Source organism: Neoarius graeffei, chromosome 16, assembly GCF_027579695.1.
Source record: "Neoarius graeffei isolate fNeoGra1 chromosome 16, fNeoGra1.pri, whole genome shotgun sequence".
Taxonomy (NCBI): Eukaryota; Metazoa; Chordata; class Actinopteri; order Siluriformes; family Ariidae; genus Neoarius; species Neoarius graeffei.
The window spans coordinates 63,911,521-63,930,847 of NC_083584.1; the positions used below are offsets into that span (position 1 = coordinate 63,911,521).

General features: G+C 46.1%; 1 protein-coding gene across 2 annotated transcripts in view; it reads right to left on the reverse strand.

The window, feature by feature from the left end:
- Nucleotides 1-1,333: 1,333 nt before the first annotated feature.
- Nucleotides 1,334-19,327, reverse strand: part of LOC132900965 (protein Smaug homolog 2) — a 34,914-nt gene continuing 16,920 nt past the window's right edge. For both annotated transcript variants that reach the window (XM_060943371.1, XM_060943370.1), the window contains 12 exons: nucleotides 16,731-17,250; nucleotides 12,126-12,593; nucleotides 11,759-12,001; nucleotides 11,561-11,670; nucleotides 11,293-11,379; nucleotides 10,937-11,213; nucleotides 10,756-10,841; nucleotides 4,948-5,063; nucleotides 4,524-4,710; nucleotides 4,320-4,446; nucleotides 4,139-4,222; nucleotides 1,334-3,214 (listed from right to left, as the gene is read on the reverse strand). In XM_060943371.1, the coding sequence (XP_060799354.1) occupies nucleotides 3,186-3,214; nucleotides 4,139-4,222; nucleotides 4,320-4,446; nucleotides 4,524-4,710; nucleotides 4,948-5,063; nucleotides 10,756-10,841; nucleotides 10,937-11,213; nucleotides 11,293-11,379; nucleotides 11,561-11,670; nucleotides 11,759-12,001; nucleotides 12,126-12,593; nucleotides 16,731-16,926 (2,010 nt within the window). In that variant the 5' untranslated portion in view covers nucleotides 16,927-17,250 and the 3' untranslated portion in view covers nucleotides 1,334-3,185. The remainder of the gene's footprint in view (nucleotides 3,215-4,138; nucleotides 4,223-4,319; nucleotides 4,447-4,523; nucleotides 4,711-4,947; nucleotides 5,064-10,755; nucleotides 10,842-10,936; nucleotides 11,214-11,292; nucleotides 11,380-11,560; nucleotides 11,671-11,758; nucleotides 12,002-12,125; nucleotides 12,594-16,730; nucleotides 17,251-19,327) is intronic.

Sequence of the window (19,327 nt, forward strand, 5' to 3'; positions counted from 1 at the left end):
CCCAACTCTACATGGCTTATACAGTGAAACTGAAACGCCAGGATTCTGGGAAAGCTGTAGGCTACAATACATCACTACTAAACGAGACAGATTTCCCCAAATTTACACAGCTTATAAAGTGAAAGCAAGAATAGAAACTGAAACTCCAGTATATTATGACGGCAGTACAACATATCATTGATCCATTTTCAGTCAAATTGACTTGTAACGGCCCTTGTGATAACTTAGCACGGTTTCGCATTTCATATCATTGGCTGTAATGTGTATTTAATACTTTTTTGTTTCGGGGGGACTTTTTTAAAAGAGTGTTGAAAATTGAGTTTGGTTTTTTCAATTATACCAAAAAGTTCATCCAATCATGAGGCAGGACTTTGATTTTGGAAAAAAAAGTTCAAAAAGTTATAACCCTAGTGTGCACGTGTGACGTGAGAGATCATCTAGCTAACTACCTTCCAGCTGATCTGACTGTGCACTCCACTCCAACAACATTGTGCTCCTGTTGAATGAGCGGCTCCGTTTTATACTCTCCTGCTCGAGTGGGTTGTGAACACACACACACACACACACACACACACACACTTCCAAATCACAATGATGGACGGTGCTGCAAAGTTATTAACAAGAAATAAAAGGTGAAACACAGATTTCAGAAACATAGATTTCATGAAGTTTTACTAGAAAAAAAAAAAAAACAGATCAGGCTCTGCAGGAAATAAAGAGCAAACCGGAGACCTGTACACACTAGTCTCGGAGCTTTCTTTCTTTCTTTTTTTTTTTTTAAATGGCCTTTAAGACTTTTACATTTCATCACGCTAGCAAGCTGTACCATTGGAGGTTATTATAGGAGACCCAAAACAAACAATTTATTTTATATATATATTTTTATATATAAGCACCTTTGTGTTGTGAGTCATAAAATCTCTCGAATGTAAGGGAGAGAAGGAGGGAGATGGGGGGAGGGGATATTTTTATATACCGGTATGTATATATATAGAGTGAGAGAGAGAGAGAGAGAGAGAGAGAGAGAGAGAGAGATGAGTGAAAGGGTGTACAATTGGCATGTCCCTTGAGAAGGGGGGTGGGGGGGAAGGAACATGAGTCCAGCTCCGCCTTTAATATTTAATAAAAAAAAAAAACACAACCCTTACAATCGGCTGCTTCATAAAGATCAGTTAAGTGTCTCTCTGCTTTGTAAACACATCAATGCAAGGGGGGGAGGAAAAAAAAAGCCTTTGAAAGTTTTTATACCTTAAGATTTAACGAGTAACATCAGCGTAGCATCTGTAGTGATCAGTTAATTTTTTTTCCCTTCCAAAAGAAAAAAATATATATATATATATATATATATATATATATATATATATATATATATATATATAAAAAAAAAAAACACGGTGTCTTGTATAAAGGGGACGGGTTAGTCCAAAACTGAACTGTGTCTGCAATCGTTTTAAAAAAGCTCCACGACTCCTCGTTCCTTCCTTTTATTTGAAGTGTGTAATTCAGATTAAGACAGATACCTCGAGTGAAAATCCTCCACTGCGCATTAAGTCAGGACTGTAAACCCCTAGATAAACGGTGCACTCTGTAGTAAACAAGCTGACGACATTTTCAGAGCACGTGGATTTGTCGGATTAAAACGGTTCCCCTGATGGCAGTGCGAGTTCGCGCAGAGACGGGCAAAGAAGGGCGGAGCTCAAGTTGACACCCGTAAGCCCTGCCCATAAGCCTGTGTGCTGAGCTACGTCACTGAGCTAGCCTTCTGTTCACTTATTGTACTCGAGAGTTCTCATAAATGTTCTACACGCTGACCATCACGTGCACACTCGCTTCCTGGAACTTTCAGACGTCCAGATACGGAATGTCAAAAGTTTGTGACTCGTCGTGCTTCGGGAACGAAACCGCGTTGCTGAAATTGTTCTCCCTCCCCAAGAGATTCGTCATCACACAACAGTAATTACTGGTACAAAAAAAAAAAAAAAAAAAGATGCAGAGTTTGTGTTGCTCTTAATTTAAAAAAAAAATTCTGCCAACGGAATCCACAAAGTGCCCAGAAGCTTTTCATGCAGCGTGTCAGTACACAGTGTGTGTGTGTGTGTGTGTGTGTGTAAGTAACACAACTTCCATTCCCACTTCTTTGAACCAGTTTCTGATGTCATCAGTGTGCGCCAGTGACTCCTGCCAGGGAAATCCTCCATCAGTCAGCAGGCTGCTGTTGTTCTCACGTCATAAATAAAGCAGAATATTAATAAATACTGAAACATTGACCATATTTACATGAAACTCATCCAAGCAACCAGGTTTAGTATTCGGTTAGTACTTTGTATTCATAGCTGTTCTGTAGAATCCGTTTGTTTCGTGTGGTTAAACACTGAAAGCAGCGAACGATGAACGCTCAGATGTAAAGCCTGGAACTCAAACCAGTTCCTCAGCAGGAGTCAGAGGCGCACGATGACGACGACATCACCAGGCAGTGACTGGTTAAAAGGAAGGAAATGTCGATGTGCGTTTCTTGTGAAAATAAAGGCCGCATTCACAAGGACTGCTTGGACTTCCTTCATCTCCCTCATGAACGAAGCCTCCTCCTAATGGCTGATGTGCACGAGCCATATGTGCACTTTTTTTTTTTTTTCAACGAACAGCGCGGTGTAATTTTTGGTGCTGTCCTTGTGAATGCAGCTTAAACATGCACTTGGTTCAAGAACCGCGCAGATGTGTTTACAACTTCTGGATGAACGACAACAGAACAGGCCAAGAGCCCTTAAAATCAGCACCAAATCATTCGCTCTGTTCTCAAACCCGCAGAGCCGAGCTCACTCCACCGCGCCCTCGCACCTGATTTACGCACAAAGTTCATCCAGGTTGGAGGAGCGCGCCCGAGACTCGGACAGTGGCGGGTCTCTTCTCTTCCCTTCCTCTAGGATGAACGGAGGACGCTGAGCGGGCCGTGCACACACCACCTCCTCTCGTAATAATAGTAATCTGTATTCCATTTATAATAAACTTAGTATAATAAAGTAGAAAAATATCAAGAGCACATGTACACGGTTTGTTTTATCGCCATTTCTTTTGTAGTGAATTGTTTGGTGGTTGTTTTTTTTTTAGCGTGGATTGCGTGTTCCAGGCCGCACATGCGTGAAGGGTGAGATCGCAAAATTTCCTTTCCCCCCCCGTTGCTTTTATTTTCATATTGTTGACGTTCTGTCCACTCCATCTGCAGAGAGAGAAAAAAAACAGAGAGACAGAAAGACAGACAGACAAAGAGAGAGAGAGAAAGAGAGAGGACAACCACACACAGAGACAGAAGGACAGAGAGAGGACACACAGACACACCCACAGAGAGAGACAGACACCCACACACAGATTGAGACAGAAGGACAGAGAGAGAGACACACACACACACACACACACACACACAAGACAGAAGGACAGAGAGAGACACGAGAGAGAGAGAGAGAGAGAGAGAGAGAGAGAGACACAGGAGAGAGAGAGACACAGGAGAGAGAGAGACACAGGAGAGAGAGAGAGACAGGAGAGAGAGAGACACAGGAGAGAGAGAGACACAGGAGAGAGAGACACACAGGAGAGAGAGACACAGACAGGAGAGAGAGAGAGAGAGAGAGAGAGAGAGAGACACAGGAGAGAGAGAGAGAGAGAGACACAGAGAGAGAGAGACACAGGACACAGACACACCCACACACAGAGAGACAGACACACATATGAGAGAGAGAGAGAGAGACACACACGAGAGAGAGAGAGACACACAAGGACAGAAAGAGACAGAGAGACACACAGAGAGAGGGGGGGGGGACAGAGAGGGGGGGGACAAAGAGAGACAGTTAATATATTGCCATGAGTGCCAAATGTGTCTCAGAACAGAATTTTTTCCATCAAATGACAGACTTGCACAGAAGCAGCTCCATTTCAGAAACCTAGCACTGTGTTCACAATGGCTGCCTCCTCACTAATCCCTACACAGGGAACACAGCCGGCAACTGAAATAAACCTCTTTACACACTACACGGCTCTGATCACCATCAGGTTAAAACAAGCTCACGAAGTCTGACTGGTGAATTCTGAGCCAAGCTGCATGCTGATTGGACAGTAGTGCATAAAGCTGGGCAGTGATTGGCCGTACCTCCTAAGGCGTGTTCAGTCATACTGAGGCACAGTGACTCCAGTGTGGGGTTGATCTCCAGGTCAGTCCCTGGAACTGGGCATTCTGGGAAAGAAAAATAGGTGTGCGCACACATGCACATTTAACAACAAGCTGTAAGGAGAAACCTACAGGGAAGGAGCGTGTCTGCGTGTGCGTGTACCTCGTTGCTGAAACAGGAGCATGGTTTGTGGAGATGTGTGTACAGGGAGCGAGTGTGTTCTCTGTACGGAGCTACGGCTCTGACTTGGCATGCTGTTACTCCCTCCAGGATTCCCAAACCACAGGTTCTATAAAACACACACACACCATCGATACATCGTCATGGATACAGCATCTTCCCTGACAGACGGAAACACACACTGACCTGTCTGCCCTGTGCGCTGAGGGCCGGCTGGTTGGCGAGTGTGTGTCGTGGAGAGTGTGTAACGATGCCCATGCGGTTGGGAAGCGGAGCTCCACGAGGGGGCAGGGGGAACTGTCTCTGTCCTCGGCGAGACGCACTTCCACCCACAGAGCCTGCTGTGGGCAAAGAGTTCGAACCATACGCCCACCTACACACACACACACACACACAGTCTCCTTTCAGGTTCTCTGCATGCTTTTCATTGTTCACTTAGCTGCTTTTATCCCAGACACAGAAGTGAAGCAGAAACCCAAAACCCGAGGAACCACCACCACTGATTCTCCTGAATCGGTTCTGGACGAGAACCTCTGCCAACATGTTAACGCACTTAGACAGAACATGTGCACCAAGATAAGAAGAAAGGGAGTAAGGGAATGAGACACACCCTTTCTGTCGGTACACGGGCATGTCCAGCATGGCTTTCCGTGGGAAAAGGCGGAGCAGCTTCAACACCTGCTGCTTCCAAGACGCCAGGCGCTTCTTCTGCGTCTCTGTGAACGCCTAAAGACCACACACACACAGATTTACAAAGGCATGTCTAAAGCTCACTGCCACGTACGTGGAGTTCCTCCTCCTGAACGCAATACAGGGACATTTTCAAGTGGTTACAGTAGAAAACGTAACATTATTATACGTACGGGCCACTTTTTCCATAGAATAAAAACACGTGTTCTATTCCCTTCTAGTGGGTTTATTGAAAGCATGCAATATCATCATATGGCTTATCCTCCGTGTATTACGCCGCTCTCCCCAATGGAGAACAAGCATGCGATATTGTACATTGTCAAGACAACCCAAGGTTGCACTTCAGAGACGTAAAACCCGCGTTAGTGAGCGACAATTTGGAAACAAACACGGCCACCAGGTTTGCGTCGTTAAAAGTGGAAAATTGAGAGATTTTGAGAAAATTTTGGCTGCCAGGTCGCGCCGTTGTGTGTAGCGATGGATGGATGGATGGCTCTAGCATTGTCCTTTGCGAACACACCAGCTGGAAGCTAACTGCACTGCTGCACTAACAGCACTGAGTCACGGGTAAGCTCACGTCGGCCTTCGAGAATGCATAAATTATTATTTTTTAAAAAATGGCTGTTTTTTTTGTGGTCATCAGATCTATTCCATTCAGCTACTCGTTCAGCATCATGCTGGCTGAATGGAATATACCTGACATACCACTCAAAGCCAGCCAATATTACTAAATATATTCATATATTGTAAAAATTCTTGACACGTTGATGACAAACCACACCATTCAATCTTTACGAAGTGACTAGCACAGGGTTTTCATTAGTAACCGATTGCCAATCAAAATCATCGGTTGTAAATGACGTCTGAATCGGTTGTTTTTCGGCCAAATGCAATTTTCCCGTAATTGTTCGAACTTTCTCGTCAGACTTACACACCCGTTCAAAAGTTTGGGGTCACCCAGACAATTTAGTGTTTTCCATGAAAAGTCACACTTTTATTTCCCACCATAAGTTGTAAAATGAATAGAAAATCTAGTCAAGACATTTTTCTGGCCATTTTGAGCATTTAATCGACCCCACAAATGTGATGCTCCAGAAACTCAATCTGCTCAAAGGAAGGTCAGTTTTATAGCTTCTCTAAAGAGCTCAACTGTTTTCAGCTGTGCTAACATGATTGTACAAGGGTTTTCTAATCATCCATTAGCCTTCTGAGGCAATGAGCAAACACATTGTACCATTAGAACACTGGAGTGAGAGTTGCTGGAAATGGGCCTCTATACACCTATGGAGATATTGCACCAAAAACCAGACATTTGCAGCTAGAATAGTCATTTACCACATTAGCAATGTATAGAGTGGATTTCTGATTAGTTTAAAGTGATCTTCATTGAAAAGAACAGTGCTTTTCTTTCAAAAATAAGGACATTTCAAAGTGACCCCAAACTTTTGAACGGTAGTGTATTTGATAAGGAACGCCGTTACTTGCGCCGTTTGGTTGCTGAGGCTGTGTACATGTGACTAGATAAAAGGTGGGAACTGATTGGACGATATAAGTGCGTATTAAATTATAGCATATGACGGGGTTCCCACATGGTAAGATGGCGACACTATCCTATATGGTATAGCATGATGGCGACCGTGAAAAACCAAAAGCGAACGCTGTTCAAATCTGGCTTTGCAGAGGGGGAAAAAAACAAAACTGGCAAGTCTCGCGGAAAATGCCCAGCAGTGTTCTCCACAGGCGCTTTTAAAATGGCGCACCACCACGTTATAATTCTGGCCCGCCACCCTTCACTTAGCCAAAAAAAAAAAGTAACTTCATCAGTATTCACCAAATAAGTAGTAAAGTACTCACTTTATTATAATTTTGTAATTATTTAACATGCAGAAGACCATTAAACGAATGCATACGGGGCTACCTGGAGTGGCCACGTGATTGCAGTAGAAAACCATCCGGCCGGCTGCGTACAGATTGTGACCCAGAGCTGTGCAGATTGAGGTCGATCCCTGCGTTACGCTACAGCGCACCACATTACACTATACTGACACACAGTAATGCTGGAAGCTACAAGCTGCAGCTCGCCAGCAGCTAAATAACCTTGCGGCGCACATGCAGGTTGTCTGTAGCGCTATTGTGCAACGGTGACGCTTATCTATTGTCTTTTCTGACCATACACCGTTACAGTAATCATATAACAGCACACACACATTAGTTAAGTTCAGGTCTTTTATTTTACACATCTGTGATTGTGTAGGCGAGAGCTGCATTTTCCCGCTGCTTCCCTGTCGTTGTTTACGGCAGGGCTTCCGGGTTCCTGGGTCAAAGGAGCCGAACTACGGAGGCCGGGGTGGCTTTGTAGTGCCAGTCTCAGGCACGCACACCAGCTCGCGCATGAATTGGAGTGGTTTCATCTAATTAACATTAATTATGTGTATTGTTTAAAAAAGTATGCATTTTTTGTAATTGGGTATTTTGCTTATGCATGGAAGTTCATTTATTTTCACACAGAAAAAAATATAATTAATTCAGGGATGCACAACGGGCGCATCGGTCTCAACTGAAATGTCGAATGAGTCTCACGCGGACAATAAAGATATGTACAGTAAGAATGTGTTAATTTTTTGTAAAATTATTTCGCATTTCCGATCCAATGATGTGTAATTTGTTTTTTATATTATATATTTATAGAAAAATCTATTTCAGATGGACCATGGAGAGCTAACGACTGGCTGTTAGCAATTGCGAAATTCGTTTTTGGCTGGGGGGCGTTGCCCTGGACCCACATGACTAGGGCTGGGTTCAAAAGATCGATCCACGATCCGATATCGAGTCACGTTCAAAAAATACGAGATCGATTCAAAAATGCGTGGATCGATCTCTTCCAGGTGGCTATAGGCACTATTTTCTCGACCGCGCAAGGACCGCTATAAAAAGCGGGTGCCGGCAAACGAAACCGAAACTTAAGAACGTGAGATGGCTGAAGCTGCACAGCTAAAATCACCGCCTGGCCTGAAAGCTGATGTATGGCATTACTTTGGATTCAAACGTTACGAGGACAGAGACGAAGTCGACAGAACAAAAGCAGTGTGCAAACTGTGCCACATAGAGGTAAAATATAGTGGCAATACAACCAATCTCCGCAACCACTTATCCAGGCACCACGCCGACACAGCTTCAGCTAAACCTGCAGCGAATCAAACTGCACTGGAGAAGGCATTTGGTGTTAAAATTACATGCACAACACACATATGGGGCTGGGAATCGATCCAGAGTTCCTGGATCGATTCAACTCCGATTCATAAGGTCACGATCCGCGATCGGATCGTGACCTTATGAATCGGAATTGAATCGATCCAGGAAATCTGGATCGATTCCCAGTTTTTACTTTAAAGTGACAATCCAGCAATATCTGAGTAGATCGATATCGGATCGAATCGCAGATCGAATCGGATCGTGACCTTATGAATCGGAACTGAATCGATCCAGGAAATCTGGATCGATTCCCAGTTCCTGTCAATAGGGACAGTTTTTACTTTAAAAAGTGACAATCCAGCAATATCTAAGTAGCTGTTTTATTTAAATCTGAGCTGTTTTATTTATGATTTATTGGCCCAACAGTAGACTTGAAAGAAACCTGTGTGAGACTTGGCAAAAAACTGTGGATATAATGGATAAGTCTGTGCATGATCTGCGGACACTTTGAGGTAAGCAAATGCAAGAAATTCAGATTTAAAACATGCTAAATTGGCCTCAAGTTGATAACTGTATGAGGAGCAAGCCTCCCAGACTTCTACAATTTAATAATAATTTAGGATGGTTTGGGGCTTGCTCTCCCTCCTATTATATAAATAAAACATATAGTTGTTGTGTAGGCATATATCATAAATACATATGTATAATTTGGATAAATTAACCTAAATTATGGATACCTTAATAGTAGCAAAAAGTATTAATTTTTCAACTGAAAAGATATATTATTAAAAGATAAATATCAACAAGATTATCTTGGCCATAACTATGTGTAGGTTATTCTTAATAACAGCTGTAATATCACGAACCAAGCCACTAACAACATAATTGTAAGCCTGTAGGCCTTTGTAGGCTTTCAAGTCATCAGCAGTGTAGGCACTGGGTGTAAACAACAAATAGTTTACAATGTCTGGGTAGCAAACAGATGGCAGAATTGGTGTCCGGTCCTCCTTATGTATCTGACATGGAGAAATAATATAAATCGTGCTGCCTACCGGATTACAGTCGTCTGTTTTATTGTATCAGTACTAGTATCACTTACTATACTCATCAGTCATAGATTAGTCCAGTACAACATGACCAGCTTGCTTTTTTTCCATTTGACTGTCGCAAGTTTTTTCAGGCTGGTACAGTCAAAAATTGAAAAAAAAAGTTTTGGCCTCCTAAACTAGTCATCGATTCTACTAGTGTATTAATTGGAGTCGACATGAAAACGTTAGGTAAAAACTTTAAACCAGTATAATCTCTTCTTCAAAGTTTCACCAAATGGTTTTATTTATGCAATTTAAAGCTCATAATACTGTATAACTTTGGTCAAGTAAAAGCACGGAGCAAAAACATGGCTGAATCCTGAATGACTCCTATTTGTTTAAATAGGGGACTACATAGGCGGCAGAATGTAGTTTCTTTTTCCCTGCCATGGAAGCGCACTTGTATACCGAGGAGGAAAGCAATTTGCATTACAGCCGTGAGGCGGCTCGGCTTTCCCTTTCGGGCGCTCTCGTTTTCTGGTAGAATTTGGTAAAGAAAAAAAAAAAAATTATATATATATATATATATATATATATATATATATATATATATATATATATATATTATTTACCAGCTTACCGGGTCCATTAACATAAATCTGACAGCTGACAAGGTCGGGATATAAACGAACTTTTGCGTTAAACTGTGTGCTTGGATTCACATAATTTTTTCTGAGTCTTATCATATGGGTCAAACCCATCAATCACAGCCAGTTTCTCCACATACCGTGCCCTTTCTGCAACTGGTAATGTACTCACATAACCCAAATTATCATCCATCGTGTCACTTTACTCTCGCTCGTACTTTGTTTTATATTGTGAGTGCATGTACTTGGTCTTCCAATATGGCGCCTAACAAAATCTCGCGGTGCGGTGACGTCATGTGAAAGGGGTCTATAGGGACAGTTTTTACTTTAAAGTGACAACCCAGCAATATCCAAGTAGATCGATATCGGATCGGATCGTGACCTTATGAATCGGAATTGAATCGATCCAGGAAATCTGGATCAATTCCCAGCCCTATCCATGACCCCCGGCCTAATCTGTTACTTTTCACATTTCATCTGTTTTCCATACTAATGAAAACCCTGCTAGCAATTTCTTATCATGTGCTCCTAAGGCATGAGACTAAACTCTCAAAATTTAGTACTTTTTATTTATTTATTAAAAAGTGTGGTTAACTCCAAAATTTATTAAATTTAAAAAAAAAAAAAAGCCCACCTCATTCTTCAGTTTTAAACAAAGAAAACATACCAACAATGCTCAGATAATTTTAAACCACCATCTCTACTTCAGTACATTAACAAAAGCAATCGTTTTTAACCAAAATATAACTTCTGAGCAGGAAATGTCAAATTATACGAGAAAAAGTTCTAGTTACGCAATTTAAGCCCGAACATCTAAAACACTTTCTGAATTTCTGGTTAATGTTTGCTGCAGAGACTCACCTCATGCGTTGAACACTTCTCGATGAGCTGAAGGTAGCAGCTGATGTTCTCCTCATCTGGCCGCGACACCAGCAGCTGCGTGCACACTGAAACACACACACACACACACACACACACACTCAGCGCTGCTGTGCTTGCCCATCACTGTAGCGTATTTTTACAAACTACGCCAAGGTGTCACCTTTCCCCATCACCCGCGTAAACTGCCCAGGAATGTCTCCTTCTGAGATGGGCGTGGACGAAGACTCCCCGTCACAGGGTGGAGGATTGTGGCTCTGAAAGCCCTCTACAGCCGCGTCTTTCTCTTCCACAGGGTTGGTTGCCTTGTCGGTGGGTGTGGCTCCAGGCTCCACCTCTCTCTGGGCAGCAGTGGGCAGGGTGTAGGCTTTGATAGGTGTGATGATGATCTGCTGAAGTTCCTGCAGGGCGTTCCGGACGTTCCCGCCTTCGAGGATATCCTGTGGAAGACTGGAGATGTTACAGACTGCCGAATCGCATACAAAGAAACACCCGAACGACGCTTTCCCCAAGGATCACCTTTTCCAGAGACTTGAGGACGCTCTGTCGCTCTCTCAGTTTCTGGATACTCAACGCTATCTTGTGTCGAGCGCCTTTGGTCACGTTCTGGAGAATAAAAAATTAAAACGGAGCAAACAGAAAAATATTTAAAACAGAACTCCTCCTGAAACGTGCACCAAGATCGATCTGGTCACGCTCGAGACCACACTCAGTTAATTAAAAAAAAAAAAAAAGGACAGGTCATGTCTTCTCAATGCCTCCAGTAGACGTCAAATAAAACGCTCACCTGTGACTCCAAATGCTGTTCGGTTAGGACCATCATCTCCTCATAACTCATCTGGGAGAAAAGGGATGCGTACTTGTGCAGACGGAGACTCTTGAGCCACGTTGGCACGTCTAGGACACACACCGACTTGCGAAAGTTAGATTTCATGCCAAATAAACTACAGCAGGAAAGATTTCATTTATAGTGCAGAAGCTTCACCCTTCATGCCGCTGCCGTCCTCCTGGAACGTGTTCCGTGTGTTGGTTTGATCCTCCGTTTGCTCGCTGCCTGATGACGCTACACTGCCCTGCGGAGACAGGGGTGCGTGCTCCGCCCCTGCTGCACCCTGGCGCCCACCCACTTCTTCCTGGCCCAGCCAATCAGAGCTGCAGCCCGGCTGGTTTGTCGGAACAAGAGACATGGTGCGCGTGACCGAGCTCGGCTGTATCTGACCAGAAAGGCCTAAGGGATAGAAACAAAAACTCATGACCACACTGAACATGAAATTAAAACATCTGTTCATGAAGCTCTGAAAATTACAGTATACACGTCATTATTCTAAAACATTTCCACCCACACCACTGACCTGTACTGTTGCTCGGGGAAGGCACTCCACCCGCACTGGGAAAGGCCATGTGCCCGTTCTGGCCGGCAGGCGAGCTACATGTGGACGGCGGTTTATCATGCCAGGCATGTGCCACCTCTAGGGACTCAGTCGGACCTGCCCATTCGTCCGAGCCCTGTCGGGCGTGGTGGTGGTGGTAGGGTCCAGGTGGTGGTCGAGCCGACAGGTGCTCTTCCAGGTGGTTGAGCCACAGAGCGAGATTGGTGCGATCGTCGAGCGTGGTGGCTGGGTGGATGAGGGCGTAGGAGAGCAGCTGCCGGCTCTCCTCCACAAACAGGCTGCTCTCGATGGTGTGGCTCAGCACCTGCTGGAGCAGCTTCATGTACTCACATTTGGCCTCGCTGTTACGTGGCTGCAGCAGGGGGAGGTGGGACAGCAGCAGGGACACGGCCTTCTCTTTGGGCTCCTGCTGCCACTGGCTCACAATTGCTGGGGAATAAAAAGGTTATGAAAGGTTTAATAGGTGTTATAGGTAAAGTCTGTTCCTGAAAATTATTTATGAGCAGTTACTGAGATGATGTTCCATACATCTCACTGGGGCAGATGGAACAGACAAGTCAAGAACTGCCAGGAATTTTCAGAAAACTTTTTTTTTTAGGGGTGGGGGTCCCAATTTTCTTGCCCACCCACTAGCTCACGGTCCCCGATCACAAGATAACACCACATCTTTTCAAACTGCCTGAGGCTGCATCACAGTGCAACGTAACACACGGAGGAAAGCACCATCAGGCCCTCTTTCACATGCACAAGCTCACAGTTACCATAACTGGCAAGTGTTGTTTTGACTGATAGGTGAAGAGAGAGAGAGAGAGAGAGAGACCAGACAGACAGAGAGACCAGACAGACAGAGAGAGAGAGAGAGAGAGAGAGAGAGAGAGAGAGAGAGAGACCAGACAGACAGAGAGAGACCAGACAGACAGAGAGAGAGACCAGACAGACAGAGAGAGAGACCAGACAGACAGACAGACCAGACAGACAGAGGGAGAGAGAGACCAGACAGACAGACAGACCAGACAGACGGAGAGAGAGACCAGACAGAGAGAGAGAGACCAGACAGACAGAGAGACCAGACAGACAGACCAGACAGACAGAGAGACCAGACAGACAGAGGGGGAGAGAGAGAGACCAGACAGACAGACAGACAGAGGGAGAGAGACCAGACAGACAGACAGAGGGAGAAACCAGACAGACAGAGGGAGAAACCAGACAGACAGACAGACAGAGGGGAGAGAGAGAGACCAGACAGACAGACAGACGGAGAGAGAGACCAGACAGACAGACAGGAGAGAGAGAGAGAGACCAGACAGACAGACAGACAGACCAGACAGATGGAGAGAGAGAGACCAGACAGAGAGAGAGAGACCAGACAGAGAGAGAGAGACCAGAGAGAGAGAGAGACCAGAGAGACAGAGGGAGAGAGACCAGACAGACAGACAGAGGGAGAGAGACCAGACAGAGGGAGAGAGACCAGACAGACAGACAGAGGGGGAGACCAGACAGACAGACAGACAGAGGGGGAGACCAGACAGACAGACAGACAGAGGGGGAGACCAGACAGACAGACAGACAGACAGAGGGGGAGACCAGACAGACAGACAGACAGACAGAGGGGGAGACCAGACAGACAGACAGACAGAGGGGGAGACCAGACAGACAGACAGACAGAGGGGGAGACCAGACAGACAGACAGACAGAGGGGGAGACCAGACAGACAGACAGACAGAGGGGGAGACCAGACAGACAGACAGACAGAGGGGGAGACCAGACAGACAGACAGACAGAGGGGGAGACCAGACAGACAGACAGACAGAGGGGGAGACCAGACAGACAGACAGACAGAGGGGGAGACCAGACAGACAGACAGACAGAGGGGGAGACCAGACAGACAGACAGACAGAGGGGGAGACCAGACAGACAGACAGACAGAGGGGGAGACCAGACAGACAGACAGACAGAGGGGGAGACCAGACAGACAGACAGACAGAGGGGGAGACCAGACAGACAGACAGACAGAGGGGGAGACCAGACAGACAGACAGACAGAGGGGGAGACCAGACAGACAGACAGACAGAGGGGGAGACCAGACAGACAGACAGACAGAGGGGGAGACCAGACAGACAGACAGACAGAGGGGGAGACCAGACAGACAGACAGACAGAGGGGGAGACCAGACAGACAGACAGACAGACAGAGGGGGAGACCAGACAGACAGACAGACAGACAGAGGGGGAGACCAGACAGACAGACAGACAGACAGAGGGGGAGACCAGACAGACAGACAGACAGACAGAGGGGGAGACCAGACAGACAGACAGACAGACAGAGGGGGAGACCAGACAGACAGACAGACAGAGGGGGAGACCAGACAGACAGACAGACAGAGGGGGAGACCAGACAGACAGACAGACAGAGGGGGAGACCAGACAGACAGACAGACAGAGGGGGAGACCAGACAGACAGACAGAGGGGGAGACCAGACAGACAGACAGAGGGGGAGACCAGACAGACAGACAGAGGGGGAGACCAGACAGACAGACAGACAGACAGAGGGGGAGACCAGACAGACCAGACAGATGGAGAGAGAGACCAGACAGACAGACAGAGAGACCAGACAGACAGACAGAGAGAGACCAGACAGACAGAGAGAGAGAGAGACCAGACAGACAGAGAGAGAGAGAGACCAGACCAACCAGACAGACAGACAGACAGACAGACAGAGAGAGAGACCAGACAGACAGAGAGAGACCAGACAGACAGAGAAAGACCAGACAGACAGACCAACCAGACAGACCGACCAGACAGACAGAGAGAGAGAGACCAGACAGACAGACAGACAGAGGGGGAGAGAGAGACCAGACAGACAGACGGAGAGAGAGACCAGACCAGACAGACAGAGAGAGAGACCAGACCAGACAGAGGGAGAGAGACCAGACCAGACAGACAGAGAGAGAGACCAGACCAGAGAGAGAGAGACCAGACCAGACAGAGGGAGAGAGACCAGACAGACAGACAGACCAGACAGATGGAGAGAGAGAGAGAGACCAGACAGACAGACCAGACAGACAGACCGACCAGACAGACAGAGGGAGAGAGACCAGACAGACAGAGGGAGAGAGACCAGACAGACAGACAGAGGGAGAGACACCAGACAGACAGACAGAGGGAGAGACACCAGACAGACAGAGGGAGAGACCAGACAGACAGAGGGAGAGACCAGACAGACAGACCAGACAGACAGACCGACCAGACAGACAGAGAGAGAGAGACCAGACAGACAGACAGACAGACAGAGGGGGAGAGAGAGACCAGACAGACAGACGGAGAGAGAGACCAGACCAGACAGACAGAGAGAGAGACCAGACCAGACAGACAGAGAGAGAGACCAGACCAGACAGAGGGAGAGAGACCAGACCAGACAGACGGAGAGAGAGACCAGACCAGACAGACAGAGAGAGAGACCAGACCAGACAGAGGGAGAGAGACCAGACAGACAGACAGAGGGAGAGAGACCAGACAGACAGACAGAGGGAGAGACACCAGACAGACAGACAGAGGGAGAGACACCAGACAGACAGAGGGAGAGACCAGACAGACAGAGGGAGAGACCAGACAGACAGAGGGAGAGACCAGACAGACAGACAGAGGGGGAGAGAGAGAGAGACCAGACAGACAGACAGATGGAGAGAGACCAGACAGACAGACAGACAGACAGACAGACAGAGAGACCAGACAGAGAGACAGACAGACAGACAGAGAGACCAGACAGACAGAGAGAGACCAGACCGACACAGAGAGAGAGAGAGAGAGAGAGAGAGAGAGAGAGAGAGAGAGAGAGACAGACAGACAGACCAGACAGAGGGAGAGAGAGACCAGACAGAGACCAGACAGACAGACCAGACAGAGACCAGACAGACAGACCAGACAGAGACCAGACAGACAGACCAGACAGACAGAGAGAGACCAGACAGACAGACAGACAGAGAGAGACCAGACAGACAGACAGACCAGACAGAGAGACCAGACAGACAGAGAGGGAGAGAGACCAGACAGACAGAGAGACCAGACAGACAGAGAGACCAGACAGACAGAGAGAGAGACCAGACAGACAGACAGAGAGACCAGACAGACAGACAGAGAGACCAGACAGACAGACAGAGAGACCAGACAGACAGACAGAGAGACCAGACAGACAGAGAGAGAGACCAGACAGACAGAGATCAGACAGACAGACAGACAGACCGACCGACCAGAGAGAGACCAGACCGAGAGACCAGACAGAGAGAGACAGACCAGACAGGCAGACACAGAGAGAGAGAGAGAGAGAGAGAGAGAGAGAGAGAGAGAGAGACCAAACAGAGAGATGATGCCCCTCCCACCCAGAACGCATGGCCAATTTTGCTCTTTCAGACTGAGTTATGATGTCTGTGGCATCATCAGGATTCAAACTCGTGATTTATGGCCAACTTTTTGACCATCTCACTAAGTCCCCCCCCAAAAAAAAAGATCTTTGGGGACTCACTGTCCCAAATTGGACTGAACTCAGTATTCTGAAACGGTTCAGCATACCTGCGTTGTTGGCCTCAGCCTCCAGTAAATGTATCTCGGTGCAGTCAGCCAGCCAGTGCTCCAGGCATATGTGGAGGAATCGTGCTTGGGTCCTCGACACCCTCTTGAGCAGCGACAACAGCGCCACCGTCTGCTCACATTCATTCCAGCCCTTAAACCAGTCCGTCAAGATCCCCACCTGGTCCCGGAACATCATGGCGAACCCTAATGGCGTCCTCTTGAGGCGAGGGTTTCGGGAACGGGGCCGTGAGCTCTCGTGTGGGTTCGGGAACAGGACGACGTTCAAGATGCCCCCAGAGGTTGGAGGTGTTACTGCAATAGTCTTACAGTCCACTCAGGAGCTGCATAAGAAAAAGCTTCACATGGTTCTGGCCCTGTTGAAGGGCCAGCGGCGCAGGGAAGGGGCAGTGTGAGGTCAGCGTGAGGTCGGCAGTCACCGGGAAAACGAGAGCTGGAATCCTGGAATGATTCTCCACCACGCTTTCCGCGAGATGTTTTTAACTCCACAGGCAGCAAGAAGCTATGGAGAAGCAGAACACACAAACACCAGAAACAGTTTAAACACAAATACGCAAGCATGATTCAACTTCAACATCATCACTATTATCAGCAGAGGAGAAGGTCTACAGCGACACAGTCATCCCTTTTCTGGTATTTCAAAGACTCGCTTCTTTCCCTTGGTCTTGTGTAAGCAGATGAGAACATCCTCTTGTTCAGGGGTGTGAATAACGAATTTTTGGGCTCTTCTCAATTCTTTAGAGAATTCTTCCTTCCTTGTTTCCCCAGGCTTGCGTCAAGGAAATGGTGAAAGGAAGAAGGCAGAAATAAACATCCTCACTCGCCGAGGCGTCACTTCACAGCGACATGATTACATGCCTGCGTCACACATCACTCACTATATAGCGAGTTTGCCATTTTGTAGTGCTGTCCGACTGTATAGCAAGAATTGGGCCATCCTTAAAAAAAAAATCCGTTTCCTGTCCACCGGGTGAGCAAAAAAATTTTCAGTCGGGAGGGAGGGATTTTTTTTTATATATATGGATGGATAAGAAATCGCAATGCTGTTTGCTTTTTCTTTCAGTACTTTTTTATTACAAAAGCAGACACATTTAATAAAATGACAGTTTAATCAACTGAAACTTGTACAAAAACTTTAAGTTAGCATTTTAAATGCTGACTGCAACATTTGCAAAACTTTTACAAAGGTACTTAAAATGTCCGACACACGGACTTTCTGTAGTTCTAAATCGAGCATTAGGCAGAGTTCAGATGAAATTACACTATTAAAATGATCACTGAATGATCTGTTTTTCCGAATCTTTACTATTTTGTTGTTCACGAAAATACCATTTTGCGATTTCACACTTAAGCAAATGTTTGAAAACTCCGGATCTCCTTCCTTCATGGTGGCTGCCATTTTTTTGTGCCGCACGGCGCATGCGCAGAGCTGATTCAGTTCAGAGTGCGCGCGCACTCGGCGGAGGCAGTAGTGTGTCGGAGGGAACAGAAGCAGAGATGACGCATATTTTGTCTCCGGTAAACCAGTCTTCTCTCGTTCAATTCCGTGCTGGCATCAAAAGACACCGTTGGTTGTAAATGAAGCCAAACTGAGTGGTTGGAGTGTATTTTCATACACAAATGGAGAAATGTTCGCTGAGTGTGTAATTGTGTCGCCCCACTGCAGACCGTTGTCGTTGTTAATTCATAGCATGCTCAGCTGCGTGAATGTGTCATGCACCGAAAATAAGAGACTTACAAGCCAGGAACGCCTCATGATGCAATATGCAAGAAAAGAAAGAAGATTTACTGCCATTTTACTTTGTATTTGAGTAAAGTGAATAAATAAATGGTCTGTGGAAAATGCATTTAATCCTGGGAACTGCGTGCACAGGAGTTTGTGTTTACTCCCCCCCCGGCTGGCTACTTATCTGTCATGGCTGGCTAGTAGGGGCCTTAGTGGAAAGCCCTGGGAATGCGGAAATGTCAAGTTCGATTTTAGAGTTACGAACCCGAAAAAAATGTTGAAAAACCGGCGTTAAAAAAAAAAAAAAAATTTCAACCACACAAACGGCACTCACCCGGCCGGTGGACCGGAAACAGAACATTTTTTAATAAATGGCCTTATAGTGGACTCATGGTATCCCACAATGCGCCGTGAAACAGTGTACAACTCATGGTCACTAAACTAGAATAAGACATGAAATACAAGAATAAAAGTTAGAGTTCAGAGTAATCAAAAGCCTCAAATGTGATTTAATAAAACGCAGCGGTGAAAAAGAAAGTATTCAGCCTTGATTTAAAAGAACTGAAAGATGCAGCAGACAAGAAGTACTTTGTATTGATTAATGTAGGAAATACGCTCAGTATAATATGGAGTTATCACAAAAATACACGCACGTGTTTATTATTTTGAAAACCCACCGTTTTAATTGTGCGACGGTAACGGCGTCGATAACGGCGCGGCGGAGTAGCATCTGAAAGAGTTTTCTTCATTTTACCAATGAGCTCGCTGTATTCTTGACTTGCAAGTGACGTCAAAGCAAAATAGAAACCCGGATGTCGGCCATGTTGGTGGAGATACAAATACGGGGTCAAGC